The following is a 26,350-nucleotide window of genomic DNA, read 5'->3' as shown; positions in this document are numbered from 1 at the left end:
TTATATAAATATTTATTTCATTATATATTAAATATTTATTTCATTATTTATTTATTTCATTATTTATTTATTTATTTATTTATTTATTTATTTATTTATTTATTTCTTTATTTATAAGCTAAATTAAATTCAGTTACCATTTTAATAGTATTTGGTGCTGTATTTGTTACCCAGCAAACAAAAAAATGTTTTTTAAAAAGTTATATTTTGGAATTTGGTTTTACAAAGGTCATGAAAACGTTTTGCATGAACTAAATACACCACAGCAATATTTTTACAATTGTGTCAACATGTTGTTTTTTAAGTATATTTTGCAAATATTTTTTGCCACATATTTTGTCAACACTTCTGTTAACAAAATATGTGGCAAAAAATCTTTGCAATATTTTGCACCCGGTTTTGCAGTAATTTTGAAACAATGTTTTTGAATGTTTTGAAAACGTTTTATCTTTTAACATCTTCTGCCAACCTTTTCTAACACTTTGCCAATAATGTTGAAAACGTTTTATGTTTGCTGGCTAAGTCCTTTCATTTATTAACGGGTTGTTCAGCGTGTCATTGGATGTATAATAATATTAACATGTTTAAAGAATGAGGTATCGGAATAAGGACAGTGACCTTTGTGAATATTTCCGCAATAATGAACCTTGGGCTTACCTATAGCCTTTATACTTTTCGTTATCTTCTTGTTTATTTATGCAATCATATCTTAGAATAATCCACACTGCAGACGTGTAATCAGATATTACATCATAATATCCACGGGAAAAAAGCAAGGTATACAACGATGATGAGAAACGCATGGAATCAACAAATACAGGTTTAGCATAATAAGAAATGTTTAGTTTGGGAATTTCCCTTTCCATGTAAAGGCTCCTTTAAGCTTGGAGAAATTCTTCGTGTCAGATTTATAATTTTGAAAAGAATTCTTTTCCTATCTCTGAAGCTCTCTAGTGATACGATCAAGCAAAATCAGTCGGAACTCGGAAATATTGATTTTGAGATATAGCCAAACAAAGGAAACACTTCCTTTTGTTTTATGTTGTATTGGAAACTCTTTAATTGCTCATATCTTTGGAACTGGTTGTTCAATTGCAGGTTTGCAAATGTTGTTCGAGTTCCGATTGATTTTGCTTGATCGCATCACATATGAACCAGGTGGGAGAATCCGTTACATCACGTAACATTGTTCTGTCCAGCTTTCCAGAAAGTGACCTTCTTCAGATGTACTAGTAATTGATTGTCACAGCTTAATGAGGAGTAATATCAGGTGTCAAGCTGAAGCATATTTTGTGGACAGTATGGTTGAATTATGCATTACCGTCTTTTCAATGGTAAAATACAACCGATTGCTGGAGGAGTCCATTGACCCTTTGCACGGTCATCTTAAAACGAGGTTCTACCAGCAAAGTGCGCGTCTTTTGTGCTTTAATTACCGCATACGATTTGCAAAAGTCTTCTGGCGCGTTGCTAGAAAAGCGCGATAAATAAAAGTGACTTTTTGCGCATGTGTTTGCAGGGAGAACATCGTATTGGTAGCAAGATGGCGGGTCCGTGCAATGGGCGAATAGCATAATGAACAAAAGTGAAGAAGTAGGTAAAAATGTGGGCACAAGAGTGGGTAAAGTTTGGGATCCATAAATAAAAAAACAAAACCAGCAGACGAGGCTAAAGCTTGAATAATTTATAAACCACTTATTTTGAAAGTATTTGCAGACGGACCGAGTGAAAAATGGGCACATTTCTTAAAATGAGCATATCTTCAAAAACTGTGAGACGATTGAAATTTTGTCCGGTTTATTAAAACTAGCGATTTGAGGTTTCATTACATACAATAATGTATTTGATCAACTTTTTTTCTGAAATAGAAAAAAGAGGGCGCTATGAGGGTTCTGGTTGTTTTTTTTGTTTTTTTTGGGGGGGTCCCTGTGTTTGCAGGTTTTTCAGGGTATTGGACTTCTTGGATTACATTGGATTTTTTTTCAAATTGGCTATCGTACTTTACCTTCTTCTGTACTCACATTTCTTTCTTGTAATGCCTGCAATTTTGATTTTGTTTTATGTTCCTGTCTACGTTGCTTTTACATGCGTGTTTCCGCACATCAGCTGGAGTTGTCAGGAGTTAATAGGTATAACGTGTAAAAGAAATGTCCAAAGAGTCTTATTGGAGCTTGAGGTGAAAACAAATTGGCTGCAAAGGTCATGGTTTAAACGCGCTTGGATATGCTCTTTATACCGTTACTTACATTCGAGAATAAGAATGGGTGTATACTCTTAACGCTTTACCTTTGATTTATTTTAAAGTAGTACGCACAGTACCTTATCTCATTTATTTATCTGTTTAATCTAACTATATAAATAGCCCAAATGGCGTAATATGTACAACTAGACAGTATAGGTACTTATTTGCACAGTGATATTCAATGACACCGATTTGATCAACTTCAAGTAATATGCACGTACAATTCAATCCTTCCTGAATTTGCGCAGTGTTCAATTATGGGTATTGTGGCATTATTCGTTTGGTTTGTAGTCCTCGTTACTGCTGGTGGACTCTTTATTGCATTTGTACGCGGGGAACCTATTCGTTTGGAACCAAGAAATAAAGCTGTTCTAATCACTGGATGCGATACAGGATTTGGCCATGCACTGGCAGCAAAATTGGATGATATAGGCTTTAATGTTTTCGCAGGGTGTTTAGACAGTCGAGGTGATGGAGCAAGAAAGCTGCAAGAAGGGGCGTCAAGCAGGTTGCTGGTTGTCCAGATGGATGTGTCAAAAGATGAAGGCGTGCAAGCAGCATTAGCAACGGTGAAACAGAATCTACCTGAGCCTAAAAGAGGTACTTATGTGCTAAAGAACACGATGTGTATTTTGTGTGGATGAAAAAGGGGAATGACCGTTGTATCGTTGCTATTCCTAATGCTTGCTAGTCCGAAAAAAGGTTTGTTAGTCCGAAAAAGGTTAGCTAGCCCGAAAATAAGGTTTGATAGTCCGAAAATAAGGTTCGTTAGTCCGATAAAGACTCGTTAGTTCGAAAAATGGTTCGTTAGTCCGAAAATAAGGTTCGCTAACCCGAAAAAAGGTTCGTTAGTCCAAAAAAGTTTCGTTAGTCCAAAAAAGGTTCGTTAGTCCGAAAAAAGGGTTCGTTAGTGCGAAAATAAGGTTCGTTAGTCGGAAAAAGGCTCGTTAGTCCGAAAAAAGACTCGTTAGTCCGGTAAAAGATACGCTAGTCCAAAAATAAGGTTCGTTAGTCCGAATAAAAGGCTCGCTAGTCCGAAAAATAATGAGAGATAAAGTTTGGGTTAGTTCTATTGTTAGGGTTGTGTCTGACTAGCGACTGTTGAATATATCAATTATCAATTATTTTAACAATTTTTTGTAAGTTTTAATATTACTTTATACAAATTTTTTTAAATTTTGTATTTATATAAAATAAAATATTATTATTTTCACTGGATATGTGTTCCAGGCATTGTAGTTTGAAACTTAAGTACATGTACATGCTATGGAAACAATAATCTCTAAGACCAGCTACATACGCGTAGACATAATGTAATGCCTGCGTAATTATATGTTAGCCCTGTTGTAATAATGTTACCACCGTTTCCTATATACATTAATTGAACAATTTTGTCTTTCATACACATTTGAGTTGCTAAATTTTCTTACAGCATTCTGACACATTTCCTGTTCAAGTTCATGTCACAAGTCTATCACAACTTAGCATGTTGTGGTACATTATTTACAAGGATATCGCCTGAATTAAAGACGCTTTTTTCAGTTATGTTTGTAGCAGCTGTGTTAAGTATTTTAGTTAAGTAGCAATTAATATTTTTAAGCTATTTAAAAAATATCTTTGGATGTGATGATAATACAATTGCGAACATAAAATAGAATTTTGTTGTAAAAGGAAATTATAACACCATGGAATGTATATCTTAGCATTTGGGATTATTTAAAAGCACGCTAAAGGAAACCTTGCATTGTGTCGGGTTGAGTATCAATGTGATAGCTCATTTGAGTATCATTACGTCTTTAAATCATGCAAGCTTACATGTACATATCTGCACTTCACGGTGTTAGATAATATGCTAAGACCTACATGTAATTGACGCTGTGGTGATAATCGTTTCCTGACCTTTATGAAATCAAATTTACTGAACTTATAAAGCAGTTCCGATGTAGGACGCATGCGTATTCACAACGGTCCAGACTTATTAAAGTCCAAGAGACTGGGATAGGTATTATCAGTTCTTGAGCTTGATTTCTTTTTATTAGCCGCATTCTGAATTTTGAAGCACCCTTAGGGCAAAAATAAAATATTGTTTGCTTGCCCTCCAGTGAGAATTTTGGGGTGGGTCGGTAGGTCGGAAAAGATATCGGAATGATAGGGAGAGCGTGGCGCAATGGTTAGGGTAGTCGCCTTTCGTGCATGGGGTCCAGGGCCGGATTTATCTTTTTGGGGGCCCTGGGCCAGGCCAAAATTTGGAGGTCCCCAAACGCACCATGAGGAAGGCATCTGCACTTAAGTGGCAAAGTTGTTAGATTTTACTAGGACATTTGCGCGCGAAGCGCGTGAAAAAATTCAATTTTAGACTGTTTTAGTCCAAATTGAAGTTGAATTTTGCTATTCAATAGGCCAGTGCGCGCGAAGCGCGCAAAACTTTGCACTTCTTGCATACTATTTTGGCCCAAAACTGGTGTTTTTCGGCTTAAATGGAAGATATGCACACTGCACATGGCAATTTTGCCCCCCCCCAAATTTGAGGGCCCTGGGCCCGGGCCCATCTGGCCCTATGGTAAATCCGGACCTGATGGGGTCCCGGGTTCAATTCCCGGCGGTGGCGATTTGCTGGGACATTGACTTGGACAAAAAAGTCTGAAATTAATTGGCAACATCTGTAGATTATATTCAGACTTCCGCTCTCCACCATGGTTCATTTAGAATTGGGTAAATGAATCATGAAAGTACTCCGTCCTTCGGAGGGGATGTTAAGCCGTCGGTCCCGTGTGCAGAGATCCATACCTGTACATGCATCTCGCAGCCAGTTTCGAAAAGAGTAGCTTCAATAGAGGCTTTCTTGGGTTATCCAGGGTTGTCAAAAAAAAAAAAAAACCCGAACAAATCAAGATGACGCTGTGTACTGTCCCATTATTGTTCTTACTAACTGATAACTGGAAAGGTAAAACAGATAACAGTCGTGCGGGAGTAATGGTGAACCCCAACAAGTTTATAATATAGTTGGGAAATCCATTTTTGACATTGCTTTGACCTTCAACTTCCGGCATGACATATTTATTTACCTTTACCTCTTTCACAGGCTTATGGGGCATCGTTAACAATGCGGGGTTATCTACATTTGGTGAGGTTGAGTGGTGTAATCTTGACGTGTACGAACGCACAGCGCAAGTCAATCTATTTGGTTGTATCCGAGTAACAAAAGCGTTTCTTCCACTAGTTAGGAGGGCGAAAGGTAATGTTTGATTGCATATAACACAATGGATGTTTTAAAACGCTTTAAAAATGTATTTACGCATAAAAATATAATTAGTCAACGCCATTTTGATGAGTTGAACAAAATATATTATAAATAAACTGACCGGTCGCCGGTTCGAATCCCGCTTCAACCACATTAATAAAAATTAATAAAACATGACAACAAATCATTTTGTTACATTTTATGTTGCACTTTTAAAAACCTTTTATAGCAGAATGTCATAAGAAAACTTTTCACGAATATTGTATAGCATAAACACGCTTGTTTGATGTATATAGAATTGGCTTCATTATTAACTAAATGCAAACTATAGATGGCGCTATTTATCCTAAATCATATTTCTTTATTTGCAAGAGGTAGGTACTACCATTAAAACAGCTGAAATAGGTGAAACAAACAACAGGGAAATTTTATAAACATATTTTATCAAACAATAAAAGGAAGTATTTGTATTAAAAGCTAGAAAGAGTACTTTCCAGTAACTAAATAGCGCCACCAATTTTGTCATTAATAGGCACATTTTATATCCGAAAAAGCTTTATAAAATGTTATAAAAGGGACTAATTTTGTAAAAGAGGGGGAATTTAAATGTTGTGAAAGACTCAAAAGCATCTGTATCCATTAGTATGATATCGCTTTTAGCTGTTTAAGCCTAAAATTTGGTTGTACATTATGTTTTGTTTAAAAAAATCTATGATCCCATCAAACAACCGTGTAAACGGTATTTTGGTTAATTTTTTCAACAGGTCGAGTCGTGACCATTACAAGTGGTATTGCACGTCAAGCCATCCCGTCTCGTTCTGTCTATGTGACCAGCAAATATGCCATGGAAGGATTCTGCCAATGTCTCAGGTATGTTCTTAAAGGAAGACGATTTACCATATTCTTGTAGTCGAACATCCACACATGTTGTGCTCTTGGTCCAAAATTTCTGGTGGCAGTTAGTTACATTACATCTGCCATCAATAAAGTCTTGCACCAGTAAAGTATGCCATGGAAGGAATATCATATTGCGTCTGTCCGTCTAGGTATTTACCGTATTTTCAGTTGTGTTCAACGGAAATAACCGCAGTCATTCATGCGTGTTCTCCGTTTAATCAGTAAACACACCCCAACATACTCAAACCGACCAATAGCCTAAAATGGTCCGCAACACGCATACGTGTGCGTGCATGTGCGAATAACCGTGCAAATTAGTCTGGCAACGAAGTGCAAAGTTTTGAAATTATCTTCAAAACTATTTTATCTAATGAACACTCGTCTTTTGCCAACGATAGCTACAATATGTCACGGCACACAGTGTCATCGCCCCGATATCTCCATGGTAGAAATCGCCATGGTAGGTTGAATCCACAGCCACGAAAGGTCATTTTACCGACCTTATGAGACGCATATAATTAGCCAAGTGACCTGACTAAGGCTACTGACAATAGCCGGGGTAATTGATTTCTCGCTGTGTGAGTAAGCTTGTATACGACATTGCGGTCAATTGTCATACTGCCTCCACTGGACGTGAGTGCAGATTATAGCCTGCGCGCTGTAGTCCATACAAGACCAACGCAATATAAAATTAGCGATTTTGGTCAGATTTTGAGTTCAAGACTCACGGCCGTTTCTCAAAGCGCAAACTAACGACTATCATATCTGTTCAACACGTATTTTCAAGTGTATGGTACCAGATCTGGTTTCTTGAGATGAAATCATTTACGGGAGATATTCATCATTTTCTAACCCGGTATCCGAAGATTTTCGTCTGATATCAAAATCGTGCATTGCAATTCACGTGTATCGATCCCGTGTATTCATTTTAGTGTCTCTGCTGCACCAAATAATTATTAGCCAGGCGATGTCGGTGTGCGGCAGTGACAATCTGATATATGTAGCAATCTATATCGGAGCTGTTAAAAGGGGTCTTTCCGGGTGTTAACTCTCCGTATCTCTTCCAACACCATTGATATCCATTTCTTTTGTTTTCACCAATCTGTTGATTATAGATACGAGATGAAGAGATGGGGTGTCCATGTCAGCATCATAGAACCTGGCAACTTTGTCGCTGCTACGGGAATATTTACCAAGGAAAATATCCAGCGAATTGGAGATAAGATGTGGGAGGCGATGCCAGAGGAGGTCAGACAGGACTATGGCAGAGACGATTTTGATAAAAAAGTTGCCACAATGGCATATTATTCTAATATTGGTACTCGAGATAAAACTCCGGTTATAGATAGTTTTGTAGGGGCATTACTTGATAAATATCCAAAAATTCGGTACGAGCCTAAAGATTGGTATTGGCACATGCGTACATTTATTATGACACATTTACCAGCAGTCATAGGGGATAATATATACATATACTAAATTGAAACTATTAATCAAGGAAATTAAAGATTATATTTTCGTGTGACGAGCTGCGTAACATATATTATAAACTCTTTCACGTAAATAAACTCATGATAATATACCCCATATTCAGGCGCAGTGACAAACTTCAAAATTAGCAGCTCTTACAGTTCACGTGATCAACAACAAGGAGACATTATAGGGGCGCATCATTAGATTCCCAGGGGGTGGAGGTTTTTTGAATAAAAAAAAGGGGAAAAAAGAAATAACATTAACAAAAAACCAAACTAATTCACCCATCACTAAATGAGCAAAAACAGCACATTTGTCCACTATCACGTAAAAAGCCACTGGACCAGCTAATCGTGAATACAATAATGCATTAATATTTAAAAAAAATTCAAAAACTTGCTAGAGCCTACCTAAAACCAAAATACCGCCACCGAAAAAAACCTAACCCGGCTAATACTTCAATACCCCCGAGGCAATTTAACGGTGCGCCCCTTAGATCAGTGGGGGGGGCAGGGCTCGTCGTGGCCGTCGGTACATGTAAGGCCGTCGATAGACTGAAGGCGTTGGTGAAACAAATCACGACTTCCGTCGGCAAAAAATATTTCCGTCGGTACATTTACAAGTTGTGCCCCCTCGGTTCCAAAATCCTGGCTACGCCACTGCCTTAGATCAGAATAGCCAGCGTTAACACTGACAGCGCCAATCCTCAACTAGGGGAAATAACACGGGTATCAACCAGAAGCAGGAAAATGACCGAAAGTCAAGGATCCTGATGACTGAAAGTATCAGTCGTAACGTTTGTTTGTCAAATGGATATGTTTGATATACCAATGGACTGAAGCTTTTATTCGACTATTGTATCCGATTTGAGTGCTGACATATTGGAAAATGTCAATCAATATAAATGAATTCGTGCGATCGACAGCCCGTGTAATAAAATGGTACTACTTTCTCGGTTTGTGCGCTTACTTGACATATTTTGATCATTTATTGAGCATGTTTATTGTGGCTGTATGCGAAAAGATTATACTGCAATAACAATTAATTTATACGCTAATATACACTAAATAACGGATAAGCTGGCTCACTATAAACACGTTCATTAATTATCGCCTGCCGTGTAAAGTGGCTGTCACGTTAGTAACCAAGTTAATGGCGGAACTCTTTTGTTTGAAAAAATGCTACCATTTTTATGAATAGCCTGTCGGCAAATCAAATCGACACCAAGGGACAATGAGTTCTGTAATCTATTGTTTCTCCATATTTATATAACCCCATTCGTTGATACAAGCGATGAACATGCTTACCATGCCTCAACAAGACAAGTTTTGAACCGTTTATCGTACATATACTGCGAGCCAAAATAAAAGAATTTGTTGCAATACCGTAAAACCCCGTCTACAAGCATATATGGGTTTTTTATGAAAGCTTAACTAATACTAATTAGGCGTATATATACCAATACAATAGATTGGTCTTACAATAATACTTGTTTTTATATGCTTGAATCTGTAATTTATTTGTTCAAACATCATAATGGCGCCTGGAATAATTTAGTTTTCATCAGAAGCACTTTATATGCTTGTAGACGGGGTTTTACGGTAGTTTATTCATTTTCCAAAAGACGAATTGGAAAAGCTAATATATTGTTTGGTAAAAGATGAGGGTTTCCCCAAAATAAAAACGCCTCGAGACAGTGTAATACTCTTCCCATGTCTTCTGTGTTCGAGTCTATCGAACTTTTGTTTTATGCCACCAAAGTATACAGCACATCAGGCTAGCATATCCAGTTACCAAACCAAGTTTGAAGTTGATCGGTTTATGCGTGTAAGTTGCAAGATTTGCTATTACAAATAAAATATGCAATATGCAAATCAGCTCATTAATATTCATAAATATGCAAATGACATGACACAAAACAGCATACAGCACATCAGGCTACCATCCAATCCCCATACCAAGTTTGAAATTCATCGGTCATTGCGTTTAAGTTGCAGAGTGGATTAATGAAAATGTACGTAAAATACGCAAATCAGCTCATTAATATTAATAAATAACATGACACAAAACTATACGCACATCAGGCCACCATATCTTATCACCAAACCAAGTTTCAGTTGATCGGTTATTGCGTTAATGAATTTGCTTCCGCCCGTACAGCCAGGCAACCAGCCAAACAAACAAAGAAACAAATAGGCAACCATTTGGATGATAACATAAGCCCCGCATTATGTGCGGGTTCTTCGTTGTCTAAGATAGTTTATTTTTCTATTTTGGGGCAACACGCGACCACGTTTTTGAATATTGTCTGACAACACATTTCAAATCATTATTTTTGACTCCAAAAATATCTCCACATCCATGTGACCCTGCTGCCCGGGGGTACAAATGACCATACGGGGACGTGCCGCAAATATGGGTAGCATTTTCAGCCTTTTGGTATATCAATGGCCCTTTTTCAAAGCCTATTTTGGTATATGAATGGGTCCTTTTTCAAAATTTTCTCAATTTTTTCGGAAAACAGCCCATTTTTTCCCTAATCTAGCCAAAATTTTCAAAATTTGCCCAAAATTTTGGGAAAATTTGTAAAAACTAAGACAGTTTGGGTTAAATTTGGCCGAAAATTTTGACTTTTGGTATATGAATGGGTCCAAATTTCTTGAAAAATTGGTATATTTATGGGTCCACTTTCAAATTCTCAGCGGCACGTCCCTACCAAAACCAAACTTGAGTACCCCCCCGGGCCCTGCTGTCATCCAAACTATTGCCGCTAGTTTGTTTCACGTTTTTCCAGTTGCTTCATAAAACAAATCTGTAAAATAAATCTTAGAAAAGAAAGAAATATAAAACCCGAGCAGACGATTTAATTTAAAAACCCGTTTTCAAATCTTGTCTTTTTAACCCCCAAAATATCTCCACATCCAAGCGACACTGCTGTCATCAAAGATATTGCGGCTAGTATGTTGAACGAAATCGTAAAGCTTCCAGTTACATCATAAAGCAAACCTGTGAAACGAATTTAAAAAAAATCGCATATATTAGTTCAAATATAGCTGTCTACATACCATGTTCTTGTGAAAATTGATAATTGAAGATTACTTTGCTTGGCGATATTTGTAATGTTATACGGAATAAAAAATCCTTTAAAAAGAATGGGGCGCCCAATGGGAGCTTTGATGTGATGTGTTGAAATGTAACCGTTTGGATAAAAGTTTCTTCTTAAAAACAATATTATTTTATTGTAACACCTGGATAACCCCAAAAAGTATTTGTAACAACCGGGGCTTATCAGGATTAAGATTATTCAGAGAAAAGTTATATTTGAAGTTTATACTTCGTAGTTTTTTACTTTTTTAGTCAATTTTTATTTATCGTTATCTATTATCCATTTATATTTGAGTGTATTTGACTTGGTTTTCATCTTTCTATGGCAAAAAGGATTGCCTTATTAATGCTATTTAATAGCTGCAATTATGATAATGATTTCGACAATATTAAGTTAACAAATTATGAAAGTATGCTTGGATGGTAATTATATATGATAATGAGAGCATTGCTTGATCTAAATTACAGCAGGGAACATTTGAGAGCTTGCGATTTCCAAACGCAGGTATTAAACGCTGGTGCATCTATTCATATTCCTGTCACATGAAAGTGATTTTGAATAGATACACGGGCGTATGATATCTGCGTTTGAAGATCGCAAGCTCGCTAATAATCAAACTGGACTACGTGATAAATGGCTATTAAATGAAATAAAATTGAAGGTTATGAGAACAGAATGATAACCTTCAGCTATAAGTTTTTTTTATTGCTGCAATTAAGTTAAGGACAATCAAGCAAATAAGTTAAAAACATCACAACAAGGACGCACCTCCTTTGAAAATAACTCAAAATCTAATTTAAAAACTGAAATAGCAAAAAAAATTAGTTATGCAAATTCTGATGCAGACATTGTCTGTATGATTTGTCTGGTTAGCTCAAAATGTGTAACCTTGGTGACTCCTTGAATAAACAAAGATGCAGCATCAAAAGTTTAAAAAGATACTCAAGTCAGTGTACTATTTACATTCTTTTTGCTATAAAATTGAAGAACCCGGGTCTCTCCCCCAGACCCGTGCTGCTTGAAATCCTAGTTCCGCTTCTGTAGGGACCCATAGTTCTTTTGCTGACATGACTCTTTGCCTTAAATCAGCATTCAAATAATTACCAACAGGATTTATGACAGGACTGGAGGTATCATTTCGTCGCTCGCAAGACATAGTGGCGTATCATGAAAATGGCCATTTTGAGATTACATCGGAAGTTTTTGCTACATTTAGCCATTTGTCATACATTGCCTCGATTAAAACGTCCCCTTTTATTGAATGGATATAACAATATAAATATTTAAGTTACATTTAATGTATAAAATACATTGCTGTCATTCACGAATTAATTGTAATTAGTCATTGAACTTTTTTTGAAAAATTATTCTCCATTAAGCCGCGATATACCAAAATAGTGGTGTATGTCACATATTTACGACATAGTGGCGTACTAGTATATCACTGATAAGCCACTATGTCGGCCAAAACAAGGGGAATGTTGTACACAATAATTCCATTGAGTGTGATACGCCAAACCTAATTAGTAATAATACTTAATTAATTAATGACATGTATGTCTTGAATGATTTTCAGAATGTAGAGCTTAATACATAAATTATGAAACTGGTCTTATCTCATTTTGTCACAAATGGCTGATACGCCAATATGTCTTGCGAGCGACGATTTATAATTAAAGACAGAGATAAAAAGAATTTTTCGCGTCTGACGTCATCTGTCAATCAAATTCGAGCAGGGTTTGTTTACAAGTGTCGTGATGATGACTTGCTGAACGCGGTGGTATAACTGGCGCCGTATTGTTAATTTTGCACCTTCAAACATGCAAACCATCTCAAAAGTTAGGTCTTTATAGTAGGAAACTTTCTTTCGCGAAGGCACCATGTCAGCTTGAAAAGCTGCTTTTTGCCTTGTAAAAGTACGTAATTTTTCGCCATTTGCTGCTATTCCTTTTCTCCGATCAGCACCAGATAAATCGGCTTTCCTTTTACGCGCTATTAACCTGTGTTTAGCAATCAAGGATCGTAATTGACAGTGACATCAGACGCGATAAATTCTTTTTTATCTCTGTAATCCAAACTTACCTGTCACAGCCCCACTTATGATCGATGCTGTTCCATAAGCTACGTGAAGCCATGCAATGGCGTGAAAATGGTCCGATTCGTTTGAATTTATTTTAGCAGAAATATAAAGTTCGCCACCAAGCACGCCAATTCCTATACCGAAAAACAACGATATGATATTCAAAGCGATGTAACTTCCAAACAAAGTTATTAATGACAACGAGATGGCTGTTAATACAGATGCAATGTATAAGAGTTCTTTGTACGTCATGTATTTATGAAGCAACGGAATTACAATCCGTACAAAAACCACACCAACTCCTCCACTTGCTGCCACAATAGATCCTTGTTTTATGGATAGACCGTTTGACACAGCAAATGACACCATGTATATCATCCACCCAACAATGGTATATCCCCAAACAAATCCTGGTATTACAACCTCTGTGATGAAAGGAAGTTTGGTAAGCAGAGGGAAACCAATGGCTTTGCTAAGATCTTTAAGTGATTTTCTTTGCAAGGACTTATCTTCATTTACAGCGTTTTCAGCATTGAAAAGTTTCTGGTAAACACTGTCCGTTTCGTGCGATATGTTTGCCTTTAACAGAGCACCAAACGGCACAGAATGAAATGATAGTCCACTCAGAATTAGTAAAGCTCCCCTCCAGCCGTAAATATCTAGTAATAGTTGAGTGATAATCGGCAAGATTACAATACCAAGTCCAGTACCACAAGCGTAGATACCAACAGCAGCTTCATAATATTTGTCGAAATATTGAGGTACTACGCCGATTAAAACATTCTCTTGAACTAACAAAAATCCTGTAAGAGATGAACGCAAATTAACATTAATACGATATTCTCTTCAATGTAAATGTGCACATCATTCTTATTTGCTCCGTTTACTTCGGTCAGCATCGCATAATAGGTATATCACTGATAGCCAGAATGGAGTCAAGTGACTCTATAAGTGGAGTAAACTAGCACTGACTCTCCAAAGGAGTCACCTGATTATCACAGGAGAGTCAGTTGACTCTACCTGTGGGGTCAATTGACTCTACATTCAGAGTCGTCGACGGAGTCAAGAAATTTATGACTCTTCAAGGGAGTCAGACTCTTGACACCATGGGATGTATATTCTCCCATTTCAAGGGGATGGTGGTCAAGCCAAATTTTCTCCATCGTGTCGTCTGACAATCGCCAATGGCGTGAAACTCAGAGTAAAGTCTCTTATTCCTGTATGTCTATACTTTGAATTTTTTATCTTGATGTACATCTATGTGTATCATTATTTTGTCTTTTTTCGGACAGTCGGAGTGACCCTGTAATGGAGTCAGGATGACTCTATAAATGGAGTCTGGGTTACTCTAGGAGCAGGGTCCAGCCACTACGCGACTCTATGTCTAAAATGACTCTATATTGGGAGTCAAATGACTCCTGTGTAGAGTCATCAACAGTGACTCTTCAGCGGAGTCAAGAAATGTATGACTCTTCAAGGGAGTCAAATGACTCCAAATATGGAGTTATTTTAGACATAGAGTCGCAGAGTGGCTGGACTCTACTTTTAGAGTCACCTAGACTCCAGTTTGGCTTTCAGTGTATATGGTATAACTAAAAAGGAATTAATGACAAGTTTTCATATGTTGCAAGGAAGTTATTATACAAATGAAAGACGCTACTTTGGTGTGTTCAATGATTTTTCACCTAAAGTACCTCCCCACTCCCCTAATGTCACGTCACATATTAATACATTTACACCACTGCTGGCTAGGGGTACCAACTAAAGTGGGTGACAGGGATACGCGACCACATTGACCACCATTTATCAACTTCCTCTAACAATACCATGTTTTGTTTTACTGTCACCAAAAGTATCCAAAGACAGACATTACATACCTATCATACCTGCCAATGTGCATTACAATGCACGGTTGTTTGATGTGATCATTTGTTATTTTTTCTAACAAAACATTATTATAATGTTCAATTCTAGGCCTGAATGATACCAACAGCTATCACACTAATAAAACTGTACACATATTTTGTAGTAATTTTTAACATAGACTTTCGTTTCTATATCAAATTATTCATCTTTCTATGCTTTTTTGCAGTCAATTCCATAAACTTTACATTCGTGTGCAAAACGAAGGCGCTATTTACATATGTTTTAAATTTAAATTAGCCAAATAACATGAGTTATACCTTACATTTCATGATCAAATTTGCTTGATAAAATTACTTTTTATTATTTCGATCACCAGAGTTTCAAGCTATAAGATGCCATATTTTGATAGCATTTTACATCAACTTAGACCTTAAACAAAATAAAACTCCAAATTATCATGGTATAAACCTATGAAATTGAACTTTTCACGACATTTGCCTCATCAGTTTGCATAAGAAAATAGTTGCATCCAATAACACAACTGTTGTTTAATAACTATACGCAAATTGTTTCGACATTTACCAACATTTGAAAAGTTTTGAAATTTTAAAACAAGATGTTGCCACTGGCCTATTGATTATTATAATATTTTCTATAACAGAATGCTCAGAGAAGTAAATAAGGGTCAGTCCATATCAAAACAGATTGAGTGTACACCCACCCTCTTGGATTTTGCTCTCCTTTGGCTCAGGGGTACCTTTCATGGATCCTTAGGTGCGGTCACAAGATAAAAATTCAAATTCCATTTCGTTTGCGAATGGCGGGCAATCAAAAGTTTGGCGACCTCGACCAAAATTGGGAATTTAAGGGGTCCAAATGACAAAGTGCTCTCTTTGAGGGGCACTTTCTTCTTAATTGAATCAGTTGTGATCCTCTTTTTGAATGTGGTCACTCACTGGCTGTGTCTGAAATACCTAATGCCAAAAAAGATAGATTTCGGAACTCACTGGCTGTGTCTGAAATACCTAATGCCAAAAAAGATAGATTTCGGAATTTCGTTGGGATTTCAGAGGGGGTCAAAATCAGCACTTCGTACTGTTCAATCAAATTATCTTGATTTTGAAGGACCCATGATAATGTCACAGTGCACTTATAGGTCCTAATTATGTTCAGAATGGATTAACCATATGCCAATGTCTATGAGCAATTAAAAAAAAAGAAATTTCTAGACCCCTACAGAATTTTAGGCCACCCCTAAAGTGGTTCAGCCACAAATGGCGCTTAAAATCGGCAAATTTTGACCCCTAATAACTTTAGGTGTACACCAGATATGAATTTCTAGTCTTTTGCATCTGAAAGAATGTAGTTTAATGTTACTAGGAACATAAGATTTGTTTTGTATTTTTTGTGTTTTAGTATTAAGTTGACGCTTTCAAAAATAGTCATTTTTGCCTAACATACCATGCATACAGGATACGGTACAAAATGCCAATTTTAGTATAATATTTTTTATATTTTTGATCACTTTATAGCCATTTGTATTATTTATCCTGATATTTCAAGTTGCTTTTGAGTCAAGTAATAAGAAAAAACTACTTTCTAATCCTCTGTATGGATGGAAGGGGGTCAATAATGCACTTCCTGGCAACGATGCACATGCAAAGTACAGGTTATGGGGGTCAAATGTTCAGAATGCTCCCAATTATGTCAAGTAATATATCAAATTACTCGTATGGTCATGAGGATTCCAAAATGTATAGTTTGTTATGTGTCAGACCTTTCAGGAGGGCGCTATGACGAAAAATGTTCATAGGTCAACGACATTTTTGAATTCTGACCATAGTTAACAACGTCTGATTTTGGTAATTTTGGTGTCTAATTATATATGTTTTCTTGCATGAGAAATACAACTAAGCAAATTAATAAACTATACAAGGAACCGATGACCCTCTTTTGCAACATGGCTGCCAAAAGCATCCATATTGTAATAAGGAGGTCATTGGTTCCTTGTACAGTTTTTTAAGTTGCGTAGTTGTATTTCTCATGCAAGAAAACATAATTAGACACCAAAATCACCAAAATCGGACGTTGTTAACTATGTAATAACAGGATAAATAAGACAATTTGCTATAAAGTGATCAAAAATAGAAAAAAAGGGTATGTTGAAATTGACATTTTTACCCATAACCTGTACATTATTAGTCAAAAATTGGGATTTTTGGGACCATCAACTTAGTATCAAAACACAAAAAATACAAAACAAATCTTATGTTCCTAGTAACATTAGACTACATTCTTTCAGATGCAAAAGACTAGAAATTCATATCTGGTGTACACCTAAAGTTATTAGGTGTCAAAATTTGCCGATTTTAAGCGCCATTTGTGGCTGAACCACTTTAGGGGGCCTAAAATTATGTAGGGGTCAAGAAATTTCTCTTTTTTTGAATTGCTCATAGACATTGGCACATGGTTAATCCATTCTGAACATAATTAGGACCTATAAGTGCACTGTGACATTATCATGGGTCCTTCAAAATCAAAGATAATTTGATTGAACAGTACGAAGTGCTGATTTTGACCCCCTCTGAAATCCCAACGAAATTCCGAAATCAATCTTTTTTGGCATTAGGCATTTCAGACACAGCCAGTGAGTGACCACATTCAAAAAGAGGGTCACAACTGATTTAATTAAGAAGAAAATGCCTCTCAAAGAGAGCGCTTTGTCATTTGGACACCTTAATTGGACACCTTAATTTGAATTTTTTTCTTGTGACCTCACCTAGGGGTCCATGAAAGGTACCCCTGAGCCAAAGGAGAGCAAAATCCAAGAGGGTGGGTGTACACTCAATCTGTTTTGATATGGACTGACCCATAAGGATAATCTACTGGGTGGGCATTTTAATCTATTTTTGCCTTTAAAGGAGTATTTCGTGATCCTGGCATAGTCTTTGTATGACATGTTTAGATATCCACAAAAATCTTCAACACATATCCCCGGGCACCCCCTTCAACACACATACACCCCACACCCCCTACACACAATTTTTGAACATTGTGCGGATCCATTTTAGTCCACACTCCCCCGTGGAAGATTTTGGAAATACCTTTCACAGGGGCGTATTAATTTCAAATAGAATAAGATCATTAACCAACTCATGATACACTCCCTCTGTGAATGGAGCAGGTTGAATCTTTCTCAGAGGATGTATCAAATTCAAATGGATCTGCCTATTATGTTCATTCTATTTCAAATTCATACTCCCCCTATGGAAGATATTTCCAAAATCTTCCACAGCGGGAGTGTGGACTCTAAATGGAAAAGCACATTTTACAAATGATATGTGATGAAAACAATATGAAAGGAATATTATGTTCATTCTATTTCAAATTCATCCTCCACAGTGGGAGTGTGGACTCCCGACGAAAGGACTATTGTACCCTTCTTTTACCCAAATCCCATTATCATTATCATTTTCATGGTTAGTGCACTGTGAAGAAGATGCGAATATTTTGTACATCAATCAAATAAATGTGTTCTTGTCATTGTAATATAAAATCTGATCAAGCCTAAATGAGTAATGTTTGCATACAATTATTAATGAGGTTTGTCTACAAGAATGGTACAATATTAATCTTGTTTGTCATTTTAGTAAAAATTAAAGAAAAATATTGGGTATAACATTCGTGATACTTGCAGCTGTTTCCACATTTCACAACAATTCAATAAAATTCTCTCGCAGACAAAAAATAAAAACATACAATCACTTCAAATTTGCAATCGAAAACTGCCTCATTTACTATTGACTGATTTCCATGTTACGTTCAATTCAACAGTAGTAGAGTAATTTTATTTCTTTTTTGTGATGTTTAAGGGCTGGGGTATGAACGTTTGGACAGTATTTATTTTGGGACATTAGAGCACATCAGACATATCGAATTGCATTCTGAATACGAAGAATGTAATTCTGATATCAAATAATTTTGGTTTTTTGAAATTCGCAATTTAATACACATTTATGGCAAATCATTAAAAATTGATATTTTTTGATATTTAACAGTACTATTATTTTATTTTATAATTTGTCATAAAATTTGTATTATATTGTGATTTTCAAAAAATGAAAATTATTTGATATCAGAAAGACATGCTTCGTATTCAGAATGCAATTCGATAGGTCTGAGGTGCTCTCATGTCCCAAAAAATACTGTCGAAACGCAATAAACGCTCATTTTAGATCCCTTAATATTTTATCCTTCAAATCTGCGATGCTATTTTCAATTTTAGCCCCTTGTCAATTGGCATAAGTTATTATTTATTTGTGATTTTCATGGGTTATCCTGTTTTAACAACATTTTAGTTTGGTAATTTTTTTATTTCAAGAAAGGCATTTTTGTTGTATTTCCCAAATATGTAATAAGTAAAAATGAATATTATGAGGATTTCACACACTAGATTGTGAGGATTTCACACGCATGGCCGCTCCACTGGCTGGATAATTTCTTGTTATTTATCTTTGTTTGGTAGGATTTCATGTCGTCATTGTGACTGTATGCTGATATCGTGAGTACTGTGAAGAGTTTTGAACGGATTTTGTGCAATATTCAGACTTTAAGCGCTAGTTCAGCTGCTGAAATACATATTCTTGCCGAGTCATTTTACATTTAAGCTTACTGAACACTGAAATGCCTATACTGTACTATTGGATGCATACACATCGCTATACTTGAGTGGTCACCAGTAGTGTGTGTATTGAGCTAATGACCTCCATTATAACACGCATCGCTGAACTGTAGCCATCATGTATACTTATTCAAGGGAGGCCCTTTTGAACATACGCAATACTAGTGTGCATGTAAGATCCAGAAATAATTTTGAACCAAATGTTTGGAAGTTGATGAAAGAGTTGAAGATAGCCAAAACTACACGCCGTGGTTGTCGATCTGGAAAAAGTAAGCTGAGACAAATAAAGACTCGTATTACCGCACGTTTACCCCCTACCAATGTTACCAATGTCAGTGGAGTTTGCCATGCCAACTTGACTAAATTTCCTAAAGCTGTTTACGAACCTAAAGCTTGCTCACTACCAAATGTTTACATGTGTAATCCTAGGTCATTAAACAACAAGTTTGATGAATTTAGCACCATGGTGAGAGACTTAGGTGTTGACATTGCAGGCGTCTCTGAATCGTGGTTTACGTCAGACAAACCAGTAGAATATTTTCAGATCCAGGATTACAATCTGATAACTAACAATCGTACTTGGAGACGTGGTGGTGGGGTAGCCATTTATGCTCGCGAGAATCTAGGAGTCCAAGAAGTACATGATATTAATGTGCCCGACCACCTTGAAGTGCTGTGGGTAAAAGCCAGACCGGAAAGGCTACCCCGTGAAATACCTGTACTTTTTTATGCAATCATCTACTCCCCGCCAGATAATCCACATGAAAGTGAACTTATTGCGCACTTGCTTCATGGTTTTGATTATATACGCACCCAATATCCTCAAGCTGGTGTAACATTATTTGGTGACATCAACCGGCTTGATACTACTCAGATCTGCTCTGGTAACGGACTCACGCAAGTTGTGAATAAACCAACCAGGAAAGACGCGATTCTTGACAAAATTATCACTACTATGAATCGTTATTACAAGGAACCTGAAATATATTCCCCAGTTGGAACAAGCGACCATTCGTCGGTTCTTTGGACCCCTCTGAACAGTCTTCCATCCAAAGCCAATACAACGCGTTCGCGAGTTGTAAGACCGATGAAAGATTCAAATATGAGAGAGTTTGGAATTTGGATTGGAGAGCGTAACTGGTCTGAAGTGTATGAAAAAACAAGTGCAGTGGAAAAATGTAATGCCTTTTATACCACCCTTCAGGAAGGCATTGATAGATACTTTCCAATTAAAACCATGAAAGTGCACAGCGCTGATAAACCGTGGATGACTAGTTACATAAAACGCCTCATAGATGAGAGACAACAGGTTTTTCACCGTGAGCATAGGTCACGAAAATGGAAACGTTTGCGAAATAAAATTAGTCGTGAAATTGCAAAGGCAAAGAAAGAGCACTATAAAACCAGGGTTCAACGACATAAAAAAGCAAATCCAGCTGAGTGGTACAAGCAAATCAAGGTCATGGCAAATTTGAGCAACTCTGAGTCAACCATTCAGCCCCCTCCAGGTGTTGATGCTAATGACTTTGAAGCCGTTGCGAACAGCATCAACAACATCTTTGCATCAGTTTCGAATGACCTTGATGTGCTTGATACCGCTAAGCTTCCTGCTTATCGACCAGATCCAAACCCATGCCCTACTGTTCATGACTACGAGGTTTATGAAATGCTGAAGAAAATAAAAATTGGAAAAGCCGGTGGTCCAGACGGTATTTCTGCCAGGCTCATTAGAGAGTTCTCCTATGAACTTAGTAAACCCCTGGCCGAAATCCTCAATCAATCATACTTTGAAGGTTCAGTACCACCCCAGTGGAAGAGGGCTGTTGTAGTCCCGATTCCAAAGTCTAAACCCGCTACTTGGGATAAACTGAGACCAGTCTCTCTAACTGACCACTTTGCCAAAGTTGCAGAGGGTTTTGGCAAAGTGGTTGTTAGAGGACTTAGAGAAATCTATAGATCCCAATCAATACGGGAACCGCAAAGGTGTTTCCACCACACATTATCTGGTGAAATTAATGGATACTCTGATCATGAATTCTGACAAACCCGGTCACTTGAGCTCGGTTGTTATCACTGATTTCAGCAAAGCTTTCGATTTAGTAAACCACAATGTGCTCATCAATAAATTTATATCCCTTGGTATACGTCCCTCAGTAGTGACATGGATTGCCAGTTTTCTTGATGGTAGAGAACAGAGTGTTAGGTACCGTGGTCAAAATAGTGATTGGGTTAAGTTGAAAGGTGGTGTGCCTCAAGGCACACGCATTGGCCCACTTGGTTTTGTCACCGTAGTTAATGATGCCGCTATGGACAACTCCATTACGACATTGAAATATGTCGATGATTTAACTTTGGTTGAGACGAGAGCACGTAATGATGCATCTAACATGCAGACTCATCTTGACAAATTCCAGGATTGGGCGGTGCAAAACCACATGAAGCTTAACCCTTTAAAGTGTGCTTCTATGAAAGTGTCATTCTTGAGAAACAACCCAGTTGACCAACCTCTTATGATTGCTAATGTTCCCCTTCAGTCTGTCTCAGCTGCAAAAATACTTGGTGTCCATGTAAGTTCTGATCTGAAATGGGGTAACCATGTTACTGAAGTGCTAAAAAAGGCAAATGGTAGACTGTATATGCTTAAACTTCTCAAACGCTTCAACTTGCCAACAGATGATCTTATTACTATCTTTTCTGGGTTCGTACGCCCATTAGCTGAGTATGCTGCCCCATGTGTGGCACCCTGGTCTGACCATCGACGAAAGTGCCGCTTTGGAACGAATCCAGAAGAGAGCATGTAGGATCATTGTTGGCAAGCAGTATACAACCTATGATGAGGCACTTGAGCTTTGTAAGTTGCCATCCCTGTATGAGAGACGTGAGCAACAATGTTTGAAGTTTTTCAACTCGCTTTTCAAATCTGAGCGTTTCCATAGTTGGGTACCGCCAAAGAAGAGCACCATTCATGGCAGAGTTTTAAGAAATTCTGACCAATTGTCGGTACCAAGGTGTAGAACATTGCGTTGTCAGAAAAGCCCTCTGGTGTACATGGCCAATATGTGGAATAAAAAGACTCCTAGTTTTTAGCTTTTTAATTATTTTAAAGGGCTATTGACATTTTCACTCCCATCTCCACCAAATTTTATAAACATTATTATGTGCAATATATTTTCTGTTTCTCTCATTAATTTTTTGTCATTTAATATGATCTTAATATGCTAAGTAATTCATTTATGACAATATGTGTGTGCCGAGAAGTTTTGAGTTTGAGTATGTAGTCACTAGTGCATGAGTAGAGAAAGAATTTGAATAAGTGGTGTGTAAGGTCAGTGGGTGTGATCTTGTGGTAGTGATAGTTTATGAGTGGATATGGGATGCAGGGGTGTGTGTGGGGGTGTACATGTGGATGAATGGGTGAAAATGAATGTGTGGATGTTTTACTATGTAATTTGCTTTTTTCTTCATGTTTTTGCTGTATTTATATGTACATTGTATTTTAGCATTTATACTTATGTATTTTAATATTTTATATGTGTATACTTTTGTAAAATTGTTGCATTTCAGTTTTTATACTGCTATGACAATTGTGTAATAAACCTTTAATGAATGAATGAAGTACTAAGGTTAGCAACTATTTTAAACTGTTGCGGTTTGGCAGTTCACAGCATCTTGCGAATGGTAGTGAGCTTTGGCCGGGAGGGGGCCCGATCCCCTCAATAATTAATAATAAGGCCCAAGTACCTTAGGGCCCCCAATAATCTGAGGTAAAATTCATAATTTCAGGGTAAAATTCAAAGCGTAAAATCATAATTTTAAGGTAATATTACTCATAATTTTAGGTACAATTAAAAATGTAAGGTAGAATTCATGAAAAAAATGTATGCATTTCAAAAGCTTCCGCGCTTTGTGAGGGAGGGGGACACCCCCTCCCGCACCCACCCCTTCAGGGTTTCGAATTCCGGAGCAGGCCAAAAAATGTGGGCTCCCAAATAGTAAAGATCTTCCGGAGCCTCTGTTGAGTTAAGTTGTAAAGAGGGCTGAAACAACAACACTTTTGTAAAACGTACATAACTCATTAACAACAATAAATCAAGTAAGAGTTTAAAGTATATGATTTGTAGAATGAACTTTTGCAATAATATATTCGACCAACAATACATAGTCTACCCTTAAATACATACTTTCCATAATAATCATACCTGTGAAGATTAGACCAAGGAGAAGGGTAAAAGGACTTGTAGCTAAAGAACACACAGCAAGACCAATACTTGCGATGATGCCAGACGTCATGACACATACTCTAGGGCTGATGACTTTAACCATGGCACCTGATGTCAAACCTGTACAATAAAAACAAGCATGTTGTTATATAGTGATGTTAATAACTGGCGTTAATAACTGATGTTAAGGAACTGGCGGAGAGTCTGGTTCATTGATTAGAATTCTCGCTTCTGGTACATGAGATCCCAGGAGCCACCCATTGCGGTGGAAAACTTGCTGGGCTATTGACTTGGAAAAATAAAGTCGAATTTTATTGGCAACATCTGTAGATTAAATTCAGACTTCCGCTCTCCCCAAGATGATAAGAGTTGGGTAAATGAATCATGAGAGAATTCCGTCCTTTTGAGGGGCCGTCAAGCCGTATACAAATGAGGCATATGTACTACATATTATGTAGCTAGCAGACTAGCAGTCAGTTTCAGGTCAGAGACATGTAGGGTACGCGTAAACTCCTGACTGCAATTTATATCCCAGTTAATCATTGTTTTGTTTATGCAGTCTTGAATCGTCGAGTTGTTTGATCAAAACCATACATTCGGGTTTTTTTAAACGCTAGGGCACACGAGTAAGTCTTCTCAAACAAATCCAATTATCATAATTTAGTATTACACGTGTGTGGAAAATCGCATACGATTAATATTTTGACGTAGTTTTCAGGGTCTAATTTTGATTTGTTTGTTGTTTTTCTCGAAATTTTGACGCCGAGAACACGTGATAATGTGAAATATTATGAGTACGACTTCACAACTGTTTCTGGTACACTACTCCGAATCTGCAAAGCGCCAAAAATGTTGATTAAAAACCGTCAATTCCTATAATTTTTGAACAATATAACTGAGCGCAAAAAGACCGTAAGTCCACTTGGCCCCTCAACATGTATACACTAAAGTTACATATAGTTTCTTAGGGTTTTATAATGTTTAATACATGTTCCATGGTGAAAACATCATGAAAGGTTGTGAAAGATTTGTTTTGGCCCCTGAACATGTATAAAACATTACCAAACTATACTCAACTTGAGTGTATACATGTTGAGGGGCCAAGTAGACTTACGGTCTTCTTGCGCTCAGGTCTTCAATTATGTCTCAAAATTATGTCCGATGTGATTATAAATAGAACGTTAGTTAACGGGTGTACAGACTATAACAATAAAAAGTATACACTTACAATTTCGCTTCTCAGAAAAAACTACAGTGGGTTCAAACGGTCCGTTCAATTCTCGCTATTCGCAATAAGGGCGCCGCCAGCGGTTTGCGATGTAATCGTGATGTATCATGGGAAAAGGTCGACATCCAAGTCCGCGCAATACGAATATTACCATGCTATTACATAGGAATACGTGACAATATTTTTTAGTTTGTCAAAATAAAGGTGTTACACGCGAATCGATACTCAATAATACTTAATAATGTGATTTGAAATGTGCACAATTAATTTTTTCTCTATCGATTTGCGTGTAATACCGTTATATTGACAAACTAAAAAATATTGTCAAGTGTTCCTATGTAATAGCATGGTAATATTCGTATTGCGCGGACTTGGATGTCGACCTTTTCCCATGATACATCTCGATTTTCCCATGATACATCACGATTACATCGCAAACCGCTGGCGGCGCCCTTATTGCGAATAGCGAGAATTGACTAAATCGTCCAGAAAACGAGTTGGGCCACTTCTGAAATTGTCGCGCATATCAAGCTTGCATTGCGTTAAATCGACTTTCATGTATACGTTTTGAAACGGTTTTTTTAGATCACAGTATATGAGAAGGCGTAGGAAATGTGCTTTGACTGGGGCTTTGGCTTCTGCATAACCGTATAGTAGCCCCGGGGCACTCACATTATTTTGGGTAGGCGTGTGCCACCGCCAGTTTCGAACTCGAGGTCTAGGGAACTGATCGCCCGTCAAATAAGGATGGTCTAGGGAACTGATTGGCCGGTCAAAAAAGGGGGGTCTTGGGAACTGATCAGCCGCCAATGGGGGTCTCGAGAACTGATCCAGGGTAATTTTCAATTTTTTTGTTGCATTTTTGCCACAGATTTTCAAAAGAATCAATTTCGATTCTTGTCAAAAATTGTGCATCGAATTAAGTATAGACGAATCCAAATCCACGCATTCCTACACCTGACTAGCAGCCTTTAGTTGGGTAGCCGTGGGCTACAATGCACCTAAAATGTGAAATGATTCGGCCTTGGCGGAAATTTTAAACTGCATTCCATCACCCGTTTTACACCTTCCGCGAAAACACAGGTAGACAAAAGAATGATTAAAGTTTACAACACAATAGGCCCTATAGTTCCCTTCGGCAAAGCACACAGCTTCTACATGGTCTATTTGAAGTGACATAATAATCATAATAATCGGATTAACTACACCATATCAAACGCTACACATTGATGTACTTGCGAACAAAAGGACTATGTATGAATAGATGCGACGGGATTACCTGCGGAATTATCTCTATTGTATATATTATTCTATTA

The 26,350-nt window shown here is 37.2% G+C and overlaps 2 protein-coding genes across 2 annotated transcripts; both read left to right on the top strand.

The window, feature by feature from the left end:
- Positions 1-2,499: 2,499 nt before the first annotated feature.
- Positions 2,500-8,327, top strand: LOC140143984 (D-beta-hydroxybutyrate dehydrogenase, mitochondrial-like). The gene is made up of 4 exons (XM_072165816.1): positions 2,500-2,842; positions 5,325-5,477; positions 6,248-6,353; positions 7,496-8,327. Exons 1-4 carry the CDS (start codon positions 2,500-2,502, stop codon positions 7,857-7,859), a joined length of 966 nt encoding a protein of 321 aa, XP_072021917.1. The 3' UTR covers positions 7,860-8,327.
- An 11,377-nt stretch (positions 8,328-19,704) lies between these two features.
- Positions 19,705-21,627, top strand: LOC140143983 (uncharacterized). Its single transcript, XM_072165814.1, has one exon. It carries the CDS (start codon positions 19,705-19,707, stop codon positions 21,625-21,627), a length of 1,923 nt encoding a protein of 640 aa, XP_072021915.1.
- The last annotated feature ends 4,723 nt before the right edge of the window (positions 21,628-26,350 follow it).

This window comes from Amphiura filiformis, unplaced genomic scaffold (genome assembly GCF_039555335.1).
Source record: "Amphiura filiformis unplaced genomic scaffold, Afil_fr2py scaffold_35, whole genome shotgun sequence".
Taxonomy (NCBI): domain Eukaryota; kingdom Metazoa; phylum Echinodermata; class Ophiuroidea; order Amphilepidida; family Amphiuridae; genus Amphiura; species Amphiura filiformis.
Note: the sequence above shows the minus strand (reverse complement) of the source record. Positions and strands in the feature narration are given on the sequence as shown.

Excerpts from the sequence above, each read along its gene's own strand:
- LOC140143984 (XM_072165816.1), top strand. The coding sequence starts at position 2,500 with ATGGGTATTGTGGCATTATTCGTTTGGTTTGTAGTCCTCGTTACTGCT. Across the intron at positions 5,478-6,247 it reads ACTAGTTAGGAGGGCGAAAG|GTCGAGTCGTGACCATTACA; the intron begins GTAATGTTTGAT and ends TTTTTTCAACAG. Across the intron at positions 6,354-7,495 it reads GGATTCTGCCAATGTCTCAG|ATACGAGATGAAGAGATGGG; the intron begins GTATGTTCTTAA and ends TGTTGATTATAG.
- LOC140143983 (XM_072165814.1), top strand. The coding sequence starts at position 19,705 with ATGTATACTTATTCAAGGGAGGCCCTTTTGAACATACGCAATACTAGT.